General features: G+C 52.2%; 1 protein-coding gene across 1 annotated transcript in view; it reads right to left on the reverse strand.

Annotated features, from left to right (window-relative positions):
• The window catches only part of CDH22 (cadherin 22), a 132,023-nt gene that overhangs the window by 42,168 nt on the left and 75,079 nt on the right, over positions 1-14,776 (reverse strand). The window contains exon 4 of the mRNA XM_021077733.1: positions 8,353-8,472. Coding sequence (XP_020933392.1) covers positions 8,353-8,472 — 120 coding nt within the window. The remainder of the gene's footprint in view (positions 1-8,352; positions 8,473-14,776) is intronic.

A 14,776-nucleotide genomic window follows, 5' to 3' on the forward strand; every position in this document is an offset into this window, starting at 1 on the left:
TGTTCACTTTTGTGGTCCTGTCTCAGCTCTTGAGATATCCCCCTTGCTCATCTCAGTCCTAATCCGGCAGGAGAGGAGCAGTAAAGCCAGAGAGAAATACACACACCCAGGAGGAGGCGGTTAGAGAGAGACCCACAGAGAGACGGCGACCTGGAGAGAGAGACAGAGAGACAGAAAGAAAGGAGGGGGAAAGCAAGAACAGCAGAGGCAGCATGAACAGACCTTCTCAGGGATGCCAGAGGGGCCAGGGACAGGGAGGGGTGGAGAAAGATGGCGGGGGGCAGTGGAGGGGGGAGAGGGCAGACAGATGGATTGACAGCAGAGTGATCACTGGACCAAAGACCGGAGCTCCTTGTGTGAGCCAGGCAGAAAGGCAGAAGGCAAGCGGGCCAGTCGAGTGCTGACTATGTGCTAAGCTTGGTGCATGTCCTGTGTACACACCTAGGAGCTCACTGATATGGAGGCTGGTGATGGGATGGGGCCCACTGTGCATCTATGAGCTTGTGAACCAAAAGCTCCATGACCCCGGCTCTGAGTGGTGCTTGGAACAGGGGTCAGGCTGAGATCCACCCCTGTGGGTGAGGAGCCACCCTCATGTGGCTGGCCTCCTTGCTGTCCCTGTCACCTCCAGCTCCAGAAGAACTGGGGACACTAAAGTCCTCTCACTTGGAAACAGGATGAAACATCATTGAGTTTGTGATCGGATGCCATCTCTGGGCAACTAGGAAGTAGGTACCCTGAGACCACGGTCCCTCTGGACCCTGCCCCCGGGGTCACACCGAGTGACAGGTTGCTCTGGTGATAGCTCCCAATGAACTACACCTGTTGGGATCCACACTTTTGGGTCCTTCCCTCCCACACTGACTCTGGCCTTGGCCATGAGGCTCACATTGGCCAGTGGGACATCAGCCAAGGGTGACAAAAGCAAAGGCTTGACAAGCCCTTGTGTCCTGGGACTTGTCCTCTTGGAACCCTGAGGCCACTGTGCTGTGAAGAAGCCCAGGATGAAAGGCCACATGGAGGGAGAGCCCCAGCCATGCCAGCTGTCCTAGCTGACCTGCCAGCCGACTGTTGCCATGGGAGTGACCCCTGCCAAAGAACAGCCCAGCCAACCCACAGAACTGAGACAACTAACAAAATGTTGCTGTTTTAAGCCACCACGTTTTGGGGCAGTTTGTTATATAGCAGTGGACAGTGAATAGAGAAATCAAGCGAGTTCCCCAGCCCATCCCTCTTCTGGGTTCCTTCATGCGGCTGCCTTTTAACTGGAGGGTCGGCTGCCTGGAAGGTCCCAGATGGCCTCAGGTGCAAGCCTGGTGGTTGATCTTGGCTGTTGGCTAGACCTGCCCTCATCCTCCAGGGGGCTGAGCTGGCTCCCTTCTACGGCAGTCTCAGGGCCACGTTCAAGAGGGGAGAATGAAAGCTGCAAGGTCTCTTAAGGCCAATCTGGGGATTTGCAGAATATCACTTCTGTGACACTCTCTTGGCCAAAGCCAGTCATAAGGTGGCCCGGATTCAAGGGGTCGGGGATACAGTCCTGCTCCCCCACTTTACTAAGAGGCCAGTTCAAGGATAGGAGGAATTGGGAGTTCCCGTTGTGGTGCAGAGAAAATGAATCCGACTGGGAACCATGAGGTTTCAGGTTCGATCCCTGGCCTCGCTTAGTGGGTTAAGGATCTGGCATTGCCGTGAGCTGTGGTGTAGGTCGCAGACGTGGCTCAGATCTGGCGTTGCGGTGGCTGTGGCGTGGGCCGGCGGCTACAGCTCTGATTAGACCCCTAGCCTGGGAACCTCCATATGCCTCGGGTGCGGCCCTGAAAAGACAAAAGACCAAAAAAAAAAAAAAAAAAAAGGATAGGAGGAATTGATGGTATATTTTGCTATTGACTCTGTTCCACTCCCCACTCTACCCCCTGATGCTGGAAGAAGCTTCCTGGAGGCTGGTGTGCTCCTGGGAGGTCTGGGAGAAAATTCCCAAGTCAGCCCATGAAGTTGTCCTTAAATCATGTGGCTCTGAAAATTCATTCATTGACTCATTTACTGGGCCCTTACTGAGGGCCTTCCATGTGCCGGGGCTACAGAGTCAGACATGAGGCCCACAAGAATGAGGGACTTTGGAGTCAGACAGATATGGAGTCAAGCCTTCTTCCCACCATTTACATGTTATCCGACCTTGGGCAGTTCTTTTTTTTTTTTTTTAAGTGTTTTTATCCCCCCTCCCGCCTTTTTTTTGGCCATTCCCGTGGCATGCGGAAGTTATCTGGCCAGGGATCAAACTCACATCTCCACGGTTTTTTTGTTTTGTTTTGTTTTGTTTTTATTTGGTCTTTTTAGGGCTGCACCTGTGGCATATGGAGGTTCCCAGGCTAGGGGTCAAATTGGAGCTGTAGCCGCTGGCCTACACTACAGCCAGAGCAACACGGGATCCAAGCCACGTCCACAACCTACACCACCGCTCATGGCAAGACTGGATCCTTAACCCACAGAGCGAAGGCAGGGATCGAACCTACGTCCTCATGGATACTCGTTGGGTTCGTTAACCTCTGAGCCACAACAGGAAGGCCTGCAGTAGGATTCTTAACCCACTGCACCGCAGTGGGAACTCCCGGGCAAGTTCCTAACTCTCTCTGAGCCTCAGTTTCCTATTCTATAAAATGGGGAAACCCAGCTGGAAGGGCTGTTAAGAGGGTTAAATGAGACAAAGCTTCCAGCAGCAGGTTCCACCTTTTAGAGGTGGCTTGATGACTCCCCTTCCCCAAGTCCTAGGTCAAGTACCCCATAGAGCACTTCCGCCAGGGGCAAGATCCATGTTGGTCGTATTTATCATCTTGTCCATAGTCTATAGCGTCTGGCACATAGTAGGTCTTCGATAAACATCCTGACTTCCTGACCTCTTCCCTTAGACCCTCTGCCCTCCGTCCTGGGTCTAGTTGTCTGTTTCTGGCTTCTCCGTTGGAATAAAAGCCCCATGAAGGCAGATCGAGTACATCACCCTGACTCCAGATCTGGCCCTTACAGAGATCAGTTTCATTTCCTCCCAGGGAACCAAACATCTCCATCTCTGGCTCGGTTGAGAAGGTTCACCAGCTATCATTTCTGGCTCGGTTGAGAATGTTCAGCAACTACCTTTTTTTTTTTTGGATTTTTTAGGGTTGCACCCACAGCATATGGAAGTTCCCAGGCTAGGGGTCGAATCGGAGTTACAGCTGCCGGGCTACACCACAGCCACAGCAATGCGGGATCTGAGCCACATCTGTGACCTATACCACAGCTCACAGCAGCACCGGATTCTTAACCCACTGTATTCTCATGGATACTAGTCAGGTTCGTTACCACTAAGCCACAACAGGAACTCCTTCAGCAGCTCTCTTGAAGTCTCTGAGAGAGGCTTTCTATGCTTGCTGGGGTGGTGGTGGGTGGGATGGGGTGGGGGTGGGTTTGGTCCTGAGAACCCTCCTTGCAGCCTGGTCCCTACCTGTCACCCCCAGTTCCAGCTGTTGTCCTCCTCACCCCCGCTGTCCCCTCCAAATGCTGCAGCAGGGGTCCTGGAGCCCAAGTGACGCCTCATTAGCCAGCAAATGCCATCCCTGTTTTCCCTGGGGGGCGGGGGGGGAGGCTTGCTGGCAGGTCTGGCCTTTAAAACACACAAGTTAATTCCTCCTCTGGCACGAGCCTCCTTGGGGCGCCCTGCCTCCCCCTTCCCTCACACCTTCCTCTCAGGCCCCGTTCCGGCTCTGCTCCCTGCTATCTGCACAGCGAGAACAGACTGTACCTCGCAGCGGCTGCTAAATATAGCCCCGCATCAGCGGAATATTCCTGGCTGGGGAAATGGAGCTGTGGCTGGAAATGGCACCAGGGCGGCCCCTACCGCGGGCCTGAAGGCAAGGGGAGGAACAAATTGGGTCCTTCCCGGGGAATGTCTACACACAGCTTTTCAGACCGAGAAAGCTGAAGGACCCTAGAACAGGGACCCCATCTGTGTTTCTTCATTTGCTTTGCTTGGTGCCCACTTTCTGGCTTCTAGGGAACGATTCCTGCCCTCCCAGGCTCCACAGCCTCCCACTTGCCACCCTCCTCTCTGCAGTGGGCGATGTGCTCAGAACCCGGCCAACCTCCTCACTCTCTTGGAGTCTGACGCTTCATCTGCCCACCCTGCCCCCTCCCAGACTCAGTCCTGGCTTTTCCCTTATTTCTCTTCTGTTTTTTCCTCCCCACCTTAAAGCTGATCAACACTAAGGGCCTTACCGCCTCGGGTTGAATGGATGAAGGCTTTACCAGCATCATCGGCATCGCCATCCTCCTCCTCCTCCCCCCGCTTGGCTTACATTTAGGTCCAAGCTTTGTGCTGAGCACCTCACACACTCATGGTCCCCCCCCCCCCCACCGGCCTGCATGTTCTCTCCTAGGTACCAAGTGGCTCACAGCCTCACTCCATTCAGGACTCAGCCCCAATGCCCCCTCCTCAGAAAGACCTGTCCTGATTTCTTCATCCAAGACTATTCTCTTATCCTGTCTCTGTGTCTTCCTAGCATTCATTGCTACTCTACATTATGTTGTACATTTACGTGCTTATTTTCTGTATTTCCTGCTCAAATAAAAGCTCCACGAGGACAGGGTCTTGGATTTGCCTGCTGCGGCATTCCTAGAGCCCAGAGCAGAGCTGGGAACACACAGGCCCTCAGTAAAGAGTAGCTGAATGAATAAATGAACCCTCCCGTCGGAGCCTCACAGCCGTCATGTGAGACGAGTATAATTATCTCTCTTGTGCACGTGGGGAAATCAAAGCTTCAAGAACCCCAACCATTTCTGAAGCTCTCGACCCACATTTCAGACAACTCGTTCTAGATGTTTCTTTCCTCCTCTCCTCTCACTTAAAGCCAACACGGTTAAAACTGAATTAATTAGCTCTGCACCAGATGCTGGAGCACATTCAGAAGCTCCTCTCCCCCTCGACAGTTTTCTTTCCTTTTTTCTTTTTCTTCTTCTTTTTTTTTCTTTTTTTTATGGCCACACCTGCAGCACACGGAAGGTCCTGGACCAGAGGCTGAATCCAGGCCAGGGCCTGAGACTAAGCCGAAGCTGCAATCTATACCAGAGCAACGGCATGCGGACACTTTAACCCACTGTGCTGTGCCCCGGATCGAAACCTACACCTCTGCAACGACCCAGGCCACTGCAGTTGGATTCTTAACCCCCTGTGCCACAGTGGGAACCCCCTTAGATAGTTCTCTTAATCCACACTCCTCCTCTGCTTCTCTAGGTTGTACCCCTTCCCATCCCAGGACCCAAAGTCAGGAATCCTCGAATGCTTTCTTCAACCTAGTCCTACACGTTTATCCAGGCTCCCGAGGTTTGCCCTTTGCAGGATCTCACTGTTATCCCTCATTCGCCCTCCTCAGCATCTCAACTAACCCGCATCTACCCCTCCCTACCGATCCCGCATTTTCTCTGGCTCCCTAACTAGAGAAAGCAATTTAAGGAGTCTGGGTGGGAGCCGAGGTAGGGAGCAGGCTTTGGTTTTTGTCCTTCGGGGCTCTCTGCTGGGCACCCCATGCTCCTGGTTCTCCCTGAATTCAGTTCCTGCCTCCGAGCCATGCTATACAGCAGCAGCCCGAGGGATCTTGTTAAAATAAAAACCTGAGCGTGTCACTTCCCTGCTTAAAAGTCATCAGTGAACCCACAGTGTTGGGGAGGGGGAGAGGAAACAGGCTCTCTTGTATGCGGCTCTTGAAAGTGTGATCTGGTACATTTTGGCATTATCTGCCCAGATGCCAAACGCACGTGCTCTTTGACCCAGCTTTTCCACTTCCTGAAAATTATCCTGCGGATACACTCACATGAGCACAAAATGATGTATGTATGAGGTTATTCACTGTAGCACTGTTCGTTGTTGCAAAAGATTGGAAACAGAGTAAGTGTCCATCAGTAGGGGACTGGTGAAATACATTTTAGTGTATCCACAACAGCTGTTAAATAAAGGAATGAGGAAGCTCTTTCTGTACTGATATGGAATAATCTGCAAGATGTATTGTTAGGTGAAAAAGGCAAGCAGTGTGTATAGTGTGTGTTTATAACTACCATTTGTATTAAAAAAAAAAAAACCCGAAACAAATACATGTACCTATTTTCTTGTACATGCATAGAATCGCTCTGGAAAACCACACAGGAAAATTACATTGGGGATACAGGCTGGGTGGCTGGGGGACTGGAGACAGTGAAGAATTTCCACTAAAAGTTCCACCCATGTGGACTTTTTGAATTTTGTGGGTTTTTTTTTTTTTTTTTTTGGTCTTTTTACGGCCACACTCATGGCATAGGGAAGTTCCCAAGTAAGGGGTCCAACTGGAGCTGCAACTGCCAGCCTACACCACAGCCACAACAGTGTCAGATCCGAGCCGCTTCTGCAACCTATACCACAGCTCAGGGCAACACTGGATCCTTTAACTCCTAAGCAAGGCCAAGGATCAAACCCGCATCCTTGCAGATTTTGTCGGGTTCTTAACCTGCTGAGCCATGACAGGAACTCCAGACTTTTTGGATTTTGAACTTTGAAATGTATGATCTGTTTTTTTAAAGAAACAGTATTTTTCCTTTTTTTTCTTTTTGGTTTTTAGGGCTGCACCCATGGTATATGGAGGTTCCCAGGCTAGGGGGTGAATGGGAACTACAGCTGCTGGCCGAGGCCAGAGCCACAGCAATGCAGGATCCGAGCCTCATCAGCGACCTACACCACAGCTCACGGCAACGCAGGATCCTTAACCCACAGAGAAAGGCCAGGGATCGAACCCAGAACCTCATGGTTCCTAGTGGGATTCGTTAACCACTGCGCCACAACGGGAACTACCCCCCCCCCCCGTCGGATTTGTTTCCACTGTATCACAAGGGGAACTCTAAGAAACAGTATTTTTCAACTGAATGAGTTCAAAGTCTCATAGGCTATATACCCCAAGTGGCCACCTTTGGAGTTGCAGTTACTGGGGATGGGGTGGGGGGCGCTCTTCCTTTCTTTTTTAAAAACATTAATGTTTGTTTCCTAAAATGTATTAGTTTCACAAGGAGAAAAAAAATAATGCAGATATTATGTGTAAGAGAATGCAACTGCAGACTGGATTCCTCAACCCCTTCCCCTAAATAAAACAAACACAAACAAAACCCCCAAACCCAAATCCATCAAATAGCCTCCCGCCCCACTGCCCTCGGAATAAAATCCAAGTGCTTCAGCCTGCCTCACACGCCGCACAGTCAGGCCCCCGCCAGCCTCTCCACGTCACCTCTCAACAAGCCTCTTCCCCAGTCCTAAGTTGCTTACCATTCCCCTCATGCCTCAGGCTGTTCTCTTCCTCCCAGTTTTGCCTGCACCATGCCCTCTGCCTGGAATGCCCTTCTCCGAATCTGTCTGGCCAACACTGTCTTATCCTTAGGAGATCGCCAGCTACCACTTCCAAGAGACTTGCACCCTAATTGGCCACGCAGATGCCTGTCCCCCTGCCCAACTGGATTGGGAGCCCCCTGATGACATTTAATAAACATTCTGTGGTGCCTGATGTCTCATCTCCTGCCTTTTCCTGTCCCAGCGCCCGTGAGAGCACTGCCTTTGGCATCGGCAGCTGCACCCAGCTGTGACACCTTAAGCGAACCCCTTCACCGCTGGGAGCCTCAGCATCCTCCTCCTGACCTCCCTGCTGCTCTGGCAAAGCCCCTCAGAGATGTACTCAGGTTCTAGCTTCAGAGGGAGTGAAGTGGGGGGCGGTGGCTGTGGGTGCTGGACCACTGCTTGGTGGTGCTGGTAGGAGGGCAAGCAAGCCAGGAAGCCATCCTTCCCTAACGGTCTCAGCCTGTCTTCCCATCGGATCCTTCACAGCTGCCACGTGAATAGAGGTTTCACAACTGCTGACGGGCTGCCCTTCACCAGCCGACCACCGCCCCTCCACACCCGGCCCCCAGCGACACTTATGGCCATGACCGACCCCTTATGGGCAGTGGACGCGCCTGCCTCAGTTTAGCTCCAAGGGCAAGGGGGCCTTCTGCGTTCAGATCTCCAAAGTCCTTTCAGGGAGCCCATGGGGATGGTCTCCTGCATTTTTGTTTTCACGACCATTTTGTGGGCGCCCCCCACTCCATTTTATTTTGTTCCTCAGTTCTTCTCTCTTCCTGCCTGGCCGCCCCTCCCTCTCCACGACCCTGGGATCTCCCGGAGCGGGCAAGATGCTTCTGTGTCCTCTGTTCTGACCTCCACGCAGCAGGTTGCGAGGCTCAAAGCAGACTTCCGCCCGCCCCCGCCGGCCCCGCCCCTGGCGCCCCTCCTCTAGTTCCGCCCCGGCTCCGCCCCTTTGGCTCGACCCCGCCCCTCACCGGTCTTGGGGTCCACAGTGAAGTGGTGCTCGCCATCCAGCACGCTGTACACCAGCCGAGCGCTGCTGCCGTACGTGGGGTCATCCGCATCTGAGGCCATCACCTGCATCACCGACGTGCCTGGGCCCGGGGGACCAAGCGAGACAGGGGTCAGCTGGGGCTGCTGTGCTTGTCCTCCTCACCTCTCCCCACCCCCAGAGAAGCCAGGAGGGGAGACCTAGGCAAGAGGTCACTGGAGCCAATCCCATCAACAGTCCCCAATCTAACATTAAGACCAACCCGCTTCCAGATCTGGGGCTTTCCCAGGGGCGCAAGCAGGACCACAGAGTCAGATGTGGATTCCAATCTCCCCTCAGTGGTTCCCCGCTGCAGGACTCTGGCAAGACTCTGAATCTGTTTCCTTATCGGCAAAATGGGGACAGTCCCGGTCCTTGGTTCTTGAGGGAACTCATTTTAAACTCCCAGTGCAGAACCAGCTCAGAACAGTCTCTCAGTGGGTGGTGGAAATGGATATTTTCAGCAGTTAAGGTCATTACAGAGTTAGAGCTTAAGGCTGGAAAACAGGCACTTCAATCCCAAAGCAGGGGTCCTTCTACCCATCCCAGCCCCTCCTGGGTCCTCAAGGGAATTCTGCCTCCTACCTCCCCACTTGGCATCCTCCCACCTCTACCATGGAGGTGGCAGGTGTGGGGGCATCTCCAGAAGGACAACCAAGTTCACTAGAGCTCAGGGGCCAGTGTCTCTTGGCCCCCAGGCAGAGGAACAGCAGCATCAGCTTTCCCTTTAGGAAGTGGTTGGCTGTGGGCCCTGGTGCCCTCCTCGCCACCCCCCCCCCCCGCCCCCGGGTGCTCAGACAGTCCCCGCCCCCGACACATACACTTCTCCTCATGCTCTGCACGTAGGCTGCTGGGGAGAGTATAAATTGGATAAAAGTCCATCAAACAGCGGCAATTAAGTTATTGATTTTCGACGCTGCCTCATTAAACTGGGAGCTTCTCTTGGCCTGTCCCAGAGATGGCTCTAATTTGACATCATGTTCAATTTGACGAAAGCAGGGCTTGGGATATGAGGCTGGACAGGACGGGGGTGATGAGAGGGGTGGGGGAGGGGGTGGATGGAGGGATGAGCAGAGCTGTGTGGGCCACCCGCACCTTTCCAGATAGGAAGGGGTGACATGGAAGACCAAAGTGGGATTCTTGGGGGGCTCAGGATAGGACCCAAGTGGGATGCGATTCAAACCTCACTTCAAGGAAATGCCCTCTTCTGGGTGCCCTGCTGGTGAGGGGGTGGGACCCAGGCCTCCTGAGGTTCTGGGGAGGGACCTCCCGGTGGGTTGGGCTGGGCTGTCTGGGCCAGTGGGGTGGCATGCTGGGGGGTGAGGCCAGTTCACTGCCTGGCTAATGAGCGAGGCTCTGGAAGTGCTACTGCAGCAATTCTGCTAAGCCCAGCCCGCCGCCCGCCTCTCCCGCCTCCAGCCTGGGGCCCTCGATCATTCCAGACAGACACATGTATTTATTTTTCACTCTTTTGCATTTCTCATTTCCCTCTCCATGTTCCCCCTCCCAGACTCCTAAACCGGCCCTGCAATGCGCCTCTCTCTCTTTGGCGGCTCCAGCTCCACATCAACAATGTCAGAGTTGCCTGGAGAAGCTGGGGAAGAGGTTTGGGCAAGGCCCCTCCTTCTTGATGACTGGTACCCAGGGGTCTCCTATTCAGGGCAAGGGCATGATGCCAGGTGTCTCCTATTATTCAGAGAGGGGAGAAAGAAATACACCCTATTGAGCACTCACTACATGCCTGGCTTCACTAGCCACTTAAATCCATCATCTCTAATTCTCATAGCATCTCTGAGAGGCAGAGTGCGCCCCTCTAAATTACAGGTGAGGACAGAGGTCCAAAAGGGGAAGAGACTTGACTGAGGGCTCAGAAGAAGAAAGTGGGGGGATCTGAACCCAGGACTCTCCAAGGCCAAAGACCTCAGGGAGCCAGAGTCAGCCTGGGCACAGTGACTCTGGATGGTGGTCTGGGGTACTGAATCACTATCAGTGATGACTCTGCCGCTTATTAGCAGCTTGACCTTGGGCATGCCATAAACCCCATTTTGGCCCCCATTTCCTCATTTGTGAAATGAGGGTGAGAGTACCACCCACCTCTGGGCTCCGTTTCAGAATTCAAATACATTTCCATATTCAGCACCGAGGACAGTGCCCACCCCATGCTAAGAACTCAATAAAATGCAGGTTGTTGCTGTCCTCTCAGGAGGCACGGCATGCCTGTATACAATGGCACAATCGTGCCTCCCTCACAGACATACCGAAATGAGAGAAGATACATAAAGCATCAGGCTCGTGGTGGGTGCTCGATAAACAGTGGCTGCTGTAACAGTTATGAGAGAGGGTCTCCCTGCCGCTCTCCTCTGCATGTCCCCACCCCATCCCCCAGGCAAGGCACAATGCCGAGCTGAGTGACTCCCCAGGGACGTGGCTGAGCTCTCTCTCCTTCCCTGGCTGCATCCCAGGGACTCCCGCGGGGATGATGGAATCACTTCCCCAATCTGGGATTCTTTATTGCAGCCATTACAGTTAATGCTGACACGTAGGGATGGTGAAGGGTCAGTGATTCACCACTGGTTGGGAGCCTCACACTGTGCACCCCCCCATCTTCACAAGTCAGCAGCTCCCCAGAATCAGCATACAAAAGGGCTCCAGGCTTGTGGCTGCTATAGGACCACCTGTGTCCTCCGTCTAGGTTCAGCAGGTTGCATTTTACAATGCACCATCATGGCCATTCTCTCCTTCAGTCCCCGTGCCAATTCTATGATGTAGATGCATAACGCGCTAGCAAATGTTTAACCACTGGCTCTGGGGGATGGATGGATGGGGAGAGATACCCTGCTTTATAGTGTTTGCTGATTTCCACGGTGTAAACACTCTCACCATGGCCAATTTCAAGCTACCAATGTGGTATCAAGTAGCTCATGAAACTCTAGAAAATCAATATTTGGCTCTCACGATCTGATACGAACTGACTCCAGGACAATCCTACATTATCTTCATTTTACAGATGAGGAAACTGCTATGCCCAGTGAAGGGTGAAATGTAAATGAATACTGAATAATAATGAAACCCATTATTATATATCCTTATTCAGTGATAATGATAGATTAGGTTTATTAAATAACATTTTGTGCTACATACTATAATAAGCTCTTTATGCATAGTATCTCATGGAATTCATACAATAAATCCTTGAAGTAAGTGCTGTCAAAAGCTCCACTTTGCAGATGAGGACATAGAGGCTGAGTGAAGGTTAGTATTGCACCCTTTTTGTCTCAATTTCGTCACCTGTTAAATGGGGGTAATATTACTACCAGACTCTTGGGATGGTTGTGAGAACACAAAGAGGTTTCCTTGTTCAGTACCAAGGACAGTTCCCAGCTAAATTCACCTGGCAAGGAAATAGGAGACGCAGGATTCAAACCCATGTCGATCTGAAGTCAAAACGTACATGTACCTTGCCTTCTAAGGTAGTAGGAGAGGGGGTCAATAGGAGTAGAAGTAGAGAGATAAGTGACAGAAGAGCCAAAGAGAGGAAAGGGAGGAAAGAGCAGGGGAAGAACAAGGATTCTCCCTCTCTGGCAGCTGGTTCAAGCTCAGACTTCCAGGAGAGCTGGGATCGGCTAGAATGAGCTGTGCGCTGTCCATGGTGCTACCAACCCAGCCCTTCTGCTTTGTGGGGTTAAGGGCCTAATTCCAGACTGGCATAGGAAGGGTTGTCCAAAGGATTCTTGGGTAAAGAGCCCAAGGCTCCACGTGGGATGTTGGATATGGAAAGGCTGGTCCTTGGAGAGCACAGAAACCAGTGGCTCTCAACCTGGTTGCACATTAGAATCTCTTAGGAGCTTTAATATAAAACTGATGCTGAGCCCTGTCCCAGACCAATTCAACAGAGCTCTCTTGGGGTGGAGCATAGCCAAAGGTATTTTTCCTTTTTTTTTTTTTTTTTTTTTTTTTTTGTCTTTTTTCCTTTTCTAGGGCTGCACCTGCAGCATGTGGACATTCCCAGGCTAAGGGTCTAATCAGAACCAACTGAGGGCCAACCTTGGGCTGCAGACCCCAAACTTCTCAGGGCGGAGGTGGCGCCATGTGGAGTGGGGCCCAGGGATTGAAGACAAATCTCATTCCAACACTGTCCTTGGCTGGGCCTCACTTCCCCTTCTGTAAAATGGAAATAACACTCTATCCTTCCTGTCTTTGGGGTGAGGGAGACCCCTTCATGAGATGAAAGAGACGAAGCACTTTGGAAGAGAACAGAATCCTCAACTGACATGACCAAGTGTCATTATTATGAAGATGTTTGTAATTATTATCATCCTGCCTCTTTCCTGCCTCCCTTTGCTGCCCTGCTGGGCCTGGGGAAACCCTCGGCTCACATTTAGCTTCTCATTTATGAAAAATGAGTCCCACCCCCCGCTGCTGCCAGAACTGCGTGGAATGCTTTCTATTAAAAATTAAAAACCACTTGTCGAGTCCCTGGGAACGTTCCGATTACACAGGAAACAAGCCCCTTCTCCAACCACCTCCTCACCGCGCCCTCCCTGCCCAACTCCCTCTTTGATCATCACTTACGATGCCGCCAGCTCACTGGGCTGGCCCCAACCCCACTTCCTGCCACCCTGCCAGGGCAGCCTAATGTAGATGAATGATACACAGGAGATGCAGAGAAGTAGTTGCACAGGAAGAAGGGGTCGGACGATAGAAGGGGAGGAGGCAGGCCCAGGGACAAGTGACAAAGGAGGCACAGAGAGACCGAGCAAGAAAGGAGTCAGGGGATTGGGGGGTGGGCAGGTAGAGGGACAGAGATCTAGAGAGATGGACAAAGAGAAAGTGAGACAAACGGAGGTACCCAGACACATAGGGAGAAATGAGGACAGAGACAGAGAGATGAGGGTCAGAGAGGCAGAGACATATACAGACAGAGAGTGGGAGAGAGACGGTGAGATGGAAAGAGGTAGACGTACAGAGATAAAGTCAGAAAGGAGGGTTCCATAGAAACAGGCAGACAGAGATACATATGAAGCAAGAGGAAAGTGAGAGTGAGCAGGAGGGAGAATAGAGAGAAGGAAGGGGAATTGGCCTGATGGGGGTCAGGGCCCCCCATGTCAAACACACTTCTTTATAGAGTCCCCAGGGAACCCCCAAACAGCCTCTCCTTGCTCTTTCACTCCTCATGGACCCCAGCCATGGACTCTCCCAGGCAGGTAACACTTGAGCGTGTGTGGATCTCATCTGCTCCCCTGGGAGAGAAGACTCTCCTATTCCAAACCGGGTCCCATAGGCTCTTCTGTCTTCTCCAGGTTTAAACAGGGCCCTCTGTTAAACAGCCGGTCACCTGGTTTATTCAGGACAGCAACATTCTAAGCGACGGCAGTAGCGTCCTTCTCTGCCTGTTGCAGAAAGCGAACATTTCTGGCTTATCATTCAGCTCCATTCAGTCACCCAATATCTACAGAGCACCCGCTCTGTGCTAGATGCTTGAGGGCAGGATGGTGGATTAGTCCCTTTGCACCCTTGGCCAGGTGGCCACAGGGCCTGGCATAGAGAGGGTGTTCATGTTTGTTGAGTGATTTGTTGATGGAAAAGACAAAGAAAGACACGGGGCTGACTCCTGAGGGCCGGGCCTCTGCTCCCCTCTGCTACCTCTCTCCACTAGAAACCTCCTGTCCCACTTCCCCCGATCCTGGGTGGTGAGAGCCAGTGCCGTTGCTAGGCAAGGAGATATTGCACATATAGATCTTCCTGGACTTTAATTAAAAACATCTTTAGAAGTTGTCTCTGCAGAGGCCAGCGATTGATTCCTGGCTTGGGCCCGAGGGCTGTTGAGCCACACTCTCTCCAGCTGCAGACGGGACAATGAGAGCCTCCCAGCCTGCTGCTGCCCCCCCCAAACGAGACCCTTGGGGAACCACTTCCTCCTGCCTCCCTCTTTTCCTCTCTGCCACCGTCCTCCCAAGCACTGGGCTTAGGAATCAGAGAGTGTGCCGTCTGACTTTCTTTCCCCTCCCCTCTTGAGTCTCAGTTTCCTCAGCTGTAAAATGGGGGTGTTAACACTTAACCTGAAAGAGGGAGAGAGAGAGAGAGACTGTCTGGGAGGATAAAATGAGATTAGGGATGTGAAAGTGCTTTGCAAACAGCAAAGTCCTATGTGCCCTAAAGAGGCGGTCGGGACTGGTTCCCACACACACCAAGGCAAGTAGCTTGGGTTCTGGTTCCAGGTTCTGGGTCTGGTTCTGGCTCCGGTTCTTACTGTGGAAACTTAGGCAAGTTACTTTATCTCTCTCTGCATTTATCTCCTCATTGGTAAAATGAGGACAGTAATACCTGCCCTGCTTATTCCCAGGATTGTGAGAATAAAGGGAAATAGC

This window comes from Sus scrofa, chromosome 17 (genome assembly GCF_000003025.6).
Source record: "Sus scrofa isolate TJ Tabasco breed Duroc chromosome 17, Sscrofa11.1, whole genome shotgun sequence".
Lineage (NCBI taxonomy): Eukaryota > Metazoa > Chordata > Mammalia > Artiodactyla > Suidae > Sus > Sus scrofa.